We start from the raw sequence: 4,042 nt of genomic DNA, 5'->3' as shown, positions 1-4,042 counted from the left end.
ACTGCGGAGTGCAGCCCCGGCCCTCCCCACTCCCGCCTGCGACGCCGTGGGGCTGCGCGGGGGTACGCGGGAGGGTTGGGGGGAGCGCGCCCCGACGGCGAGCCCAGACCCCCCCCCCCACCAGCTCCCGGGGCCGCCGCGCTGCAGCCAATGGGGCGCCGCCGCCCCGCCCCCTGCGCGCTGGTTGGGCGGTGCCTCCCCCCGCGCCGCTTTATCAGGCGGCGCCGCCCGCCCCAGGACGGAGCGCGCTGACGGCTGCCCGCGCCCCTCGCGTCTCGGCCCCATGAGCCGCGGCTGCCGCTCCTGCCCGGCGCTGCGGTGGCGACTGCGGCGCGCCTCTGCATGGCCCCGGCTGTGGATATGACCACTGCGCCCACCGGCGTCCGCAGCGAAGAGCTGCCCGCATCCGCCTTCAGCAAGCCCGCTGGCGGCATCCCTGTCACGGCGGCGATGGGCGGGGAGGAGGAAAGCGACAAGCCCAAGGTCTCCCCGTCCCTCCTGCCTTTCAGCGTGGAGGCGCTCATGGCCGACCACAGGAAGCCGGGCGGCAGGGAGGGCCCCGAGGGCGCTGGGCCCCCGCCGGGCGTAGGGGCGGCCGCCCGCGCCAGCCTCAGCCCCCGCCTGGGTGCCCTGACGGCAGAGGCGCCGGCCTCCCCGCTGCCCCTTGGCGGCCACTTCTCCGTCGGGGGGCTCGTCAAGCTGCCTGAAGACACTCTCGTCAAGGCGGAAAGCCCCGATAAGCAGGAGCGGAGCCCCTGGATGCAGAGCCCACGGTTCTCGCCGCCTCCCCCAAGTAAGTAGGGGCCGGGAGTGGGTGGGTTGGGGGCCCCGGGAGCTGCCCGCGCCTTTCCCGCGGGGCAGCGCTGCGGGGCGGACGGGAGCTTCCTTTCGTTTTCTCCCTTCCTGGCATGCTTTCCCCTGCGGATCACACTCTGCCGGGCCACTCCGGCCTGATCAAAATACTGAACCGGTTCAAGCGTGAACGAAGCCGGAGGATGGCGGCGGAGGAAGAGCGGCCGCGCCAAGGCCAGATCGTGTGCCAAATGTTACCCGGGACGGGGGAGGGAGATAAAGCAGCCTGGCCTACCGCTTAGCTTAACTTGGAGTCGAACTCGGTCTCGGCGATGTTTTCCCCGAAAGTGGCTTTTCAAATAATTCTTAGGACTCATGCAGACCGGGCTCCCGAGCCAGGCGCCCTCGGGCTGTGCGGGCTTCAGCCCCACCGGCTGCTACCTCAGGTGTTCCATCTCTGAAGTCCGAAGAGCCGCAATTGCCAATGTTTTCCTGTTTTACCACGCAGAGTTCTAAAGTAACAATAGCAGTGGGAGGGCTGGGATCAGAAAAGCCCGTTAATCCTCCGAGCGGCTGCGCTGACACCGGGCCGCTCGGCTGGATCCCGATTCCTCCCCGAGTTCCCGTTGAAAGGGGCGAGCTTGGGCTGCGGCTCTCTGGAGCATTCGGGAGCTCTTCGTAGAGCTGCGATGAGAGCGATTTCTGTCCCTTAGAGAAAGACAGGTTTCCTGTCAGGAGTTGTGCAGAGTATAGCGGTGGTTTAACTTATTTAAATTGCAAAGTAAAAGTTTGTGCGAGGTAAATCCGGGACAGGTCGAGGACCCTTGGAAATCTTAAGAGAAGAGGAGCAGAGCGGTAGATGGAGGCTTGGTGTGAATTTAGAGCTCATAATTAATTACGTGCTTAATCCGGTTCTCGGGGCCTAATGAAGAGGGTGCGAGGTTGAGAGGCCAATCTGTTTTGGTTTTTTTTTCGTCCTTAATCCAATAAAAAAGGATGGGATATATGGTTTTTTGGAGGGCCATTCCCTTCACTTAGGTCTCCTCGGATTGAGACGGGAGCCGTGAAGGCAGGAGGGTGTTTGGGTGTCCGACTCCTGCTCTTTTGAGTTTTATCACGGAGTTGGAGATTCTAAAAGCATTGAGAAACTTTGGCCCTGGGAGTCTTGAAAAACTCAATTCCTTGGTAAAAGCACCACCCGCTTTCTTTGCTGGAGTGGGAGACATCACTTTGAAGTGTGCTCCAGGCAGTGCAGGGGGTTTGGGCCACTTCAAGCGGGACCCCATTTCCTCCGCTCTGCATCCCAGCTGCTGTAGGTGGGAGCTCTGTGGGGTGTCTGGCTCCGGGTGCTGCTAACCGAGGTGTCTCTCTCCTTTCTCCCTCTCTGCTCCTCGGCGCAGGGCGGCTGAGCCCCCCCGCCTGCACCCTGCGCAAGCACAAGACCAACAGGAAGCCGCGGACGCCCTTCACCACGGCGCAGCTGCTGGCCCTCGAGAGGAAGTTTCGGCAGAAGCAGTACCTGTCCATCGCTGAGCGTGCAGAGTTCTCCAGCTCACTCAGCCTCACCGAGACTCAGGTGAAGATCTGGTTCCAGAACCGCCGTGCCAAGGCCAAGCGGCTGCAGGAGGCCGAGCTGGAGAAGCTGAAGATGGCAGCCAAGCCCATGCTCCCGCCCGCTGCTTTCGGCATCTCCTTCCCACTGGGCGGCCCGGCTGTGGCCGGTGCCTCTCTGTATGGCGCTTCCAGCCCTTTCCAGCGGGCAGGGCTGCCCGTGGCTCCCGTAGGACTGTACACCGCGCATGTGGGATACAGCATGTACCACCTCACATAGAGCTGAGCCCCGCCGAGCCCAGCACACTGGCTGCTTGCTCCCGCCGGCTCTGAACGCACTCCTTCCCTGCTCCTCTGGCTCCTCACTGCGGACTTACCATGGGCTCTGTGGCAGAGACTGCTTCCTTCCCCCCAACACCCCGGTCCAGTGCTGTTCCATTCTCCTCTTCCTCAGCAGTCCTGGGAGCTGCTCAGCTCTCCAGCCGGCAGAAACCTGAGGCATGGCCCGAGCTGCTCCCCGAGGGTGGCGATGGGCCAGCCCTGCCCCGTGTCGGGCTGGCAGCCCTGGGAGGGACCCTGCTGTGGGTGAAGGAACTGTGGAAGAGAAACGGCAAAAAAGGGGGGTGAAAAGCAGGACGTTTCTCTTCTTTCTGCCAGGCGAGGTCAAGATGCAGACATGTAAAGCAGCCTCTCCTGTCCCTGTTGTAACAGCACTGTCTGTTACCTGTGTTTGTTCCTCCACTAGCTCCTTTGGAAGGGGCTCTGTGTACTATGTAATATACTGTATATTTGAAATTTTATTATCATTTATATTATAGCTATATTTGTTAAATAAATTAATTTTAAGCTACTGTTTGATGTGGGTCTTTTTGCTCCTTGTGCTGCTAGGGGGGACAGAAGAAGAGACTAAGCTTGTCAGTGTGCCAGGGGGACAGGAGAGAGGGATCAGCTGAACCAGACGTTTCTCCCTTCCCCAGGAGACTTTGGCCTCAAACAGTGAGGCCTCGGCTGAGTTTTCAGCTTGCTGGGCATTCTGAAGCTGCCCCATCCTCACGACTGGCTGAGGCTTCTTCCTTTTCCCCCCACTGTCCCTCACTGGCAGCTCCCACCAGAGCCCCTGCCCCGAGGGTGCGGCTGCTTTCCCCAACGGGCTGCTTAGCCCCGGCCGGGTTTTCCTAGCCCTAGGCGGGAGAGAAGTTGTTCCTGCCAGCGGCCTCTAGCCGGGAAGCTCCCGGCCGCAGCCCCGACGGCTGCCAGAGGTTCTGGGGATGGCGTGACTTGCTTCTCGCTTCGGTGCCAAGCCAAGAGAGAGAGACCACGGGCTTCCCCACCGCTCCCTCCGGCAGCCAGCCTTGCTCAGGGGAAGGGAGCGCGGGGGTTTGGGGCAGTGGAGAGGAGAGCGGGCTGTTGGGGTGGTGCGGGAGAAGGGGAGACAGCGCACTAATAGAGCGGCAGAGGCAGCGCCGGAGCCAAGGGGACGGGTGTTGGGAACAGGCTGGTGGGAATGGGATGTGTTCGGCAGGGGTGCGGGGCCGCGGCAGGCAGTCGGCGGCACCATTGGGACCGACGGTCGGGACCGCTCGGCGCCGTCTACAGCCCATCCCCGTGGCTCCGGGCGCCCCGCAGCCCTCAGCGGCCGGCTCTGCTGGAAACCCGTCGGCACGGCCCGTGGAGACCGCCGGCGACGGCCGAGGACCCC

General features: G+C 62.7%; 1 protein-coding gene across 1 annotated transcript; it reads left to right on the top strand.

Annotated features, from left to right (window-relative positions):
- The first annotated feature begins 243 nt into the window (after positions 1–243).
- On the top strand, positions 244–3,194 carry MSX1 (msh homeobox 1). The gene is made up of 2 exons (XM_030492214.1): positions 244–793; positions 2,193–3,194. Exons 1-2 carry the CDS (start codon positions 343–345, stop codon positions 2,621–2,623), a joined length of 882 nt encoding a protein of 293 aa, XP_030348074.1. The 5' UTR covers positions 244–342; the 3' UTR covers positions 2,624–3,194.
- The last annotated feature ends 848 nt before the right edge of the window (positions 3,195–4,042 follow it).

The sequence above is a fragment of the Strigops habroptila genome, chromosome 7 (genome assembly GCF_004027225.2).
Source record: "Strigops habroptila isolate Jane chromosome 7, bStrHab1.2.pri, whole genome shotgun sequence".
NCBI classification, from domain to species: Eukaryota; Metazoa; Chordata; class Aves; order Psittaciformes; family Psittacidae; genus Strigops; species Strigops habroptila.
The sequence above is the reverse complement of the archived record's forward strand: the minus strand, read 5'-3'. Positions and strand labels throughout refer to the sequence as shown.

Bases quoted from the DNA above. Each gene is read 5' to 3' on its own strand.
- MSX1 (XM_030492214.1), top strand. From the start codon at position 343: ATGGCCCCGGCTGTGGATATGACCACTGCGCCCACCGGCGTCCGCAGC. The intron at 794-2,192 runs GTAAGTAGGGGC...TCCTCGGCGCAG, and splicing joins GTTCTCGCCGCCTCCCCCAA to GGCGGCTGAGCCCCCCCGCC.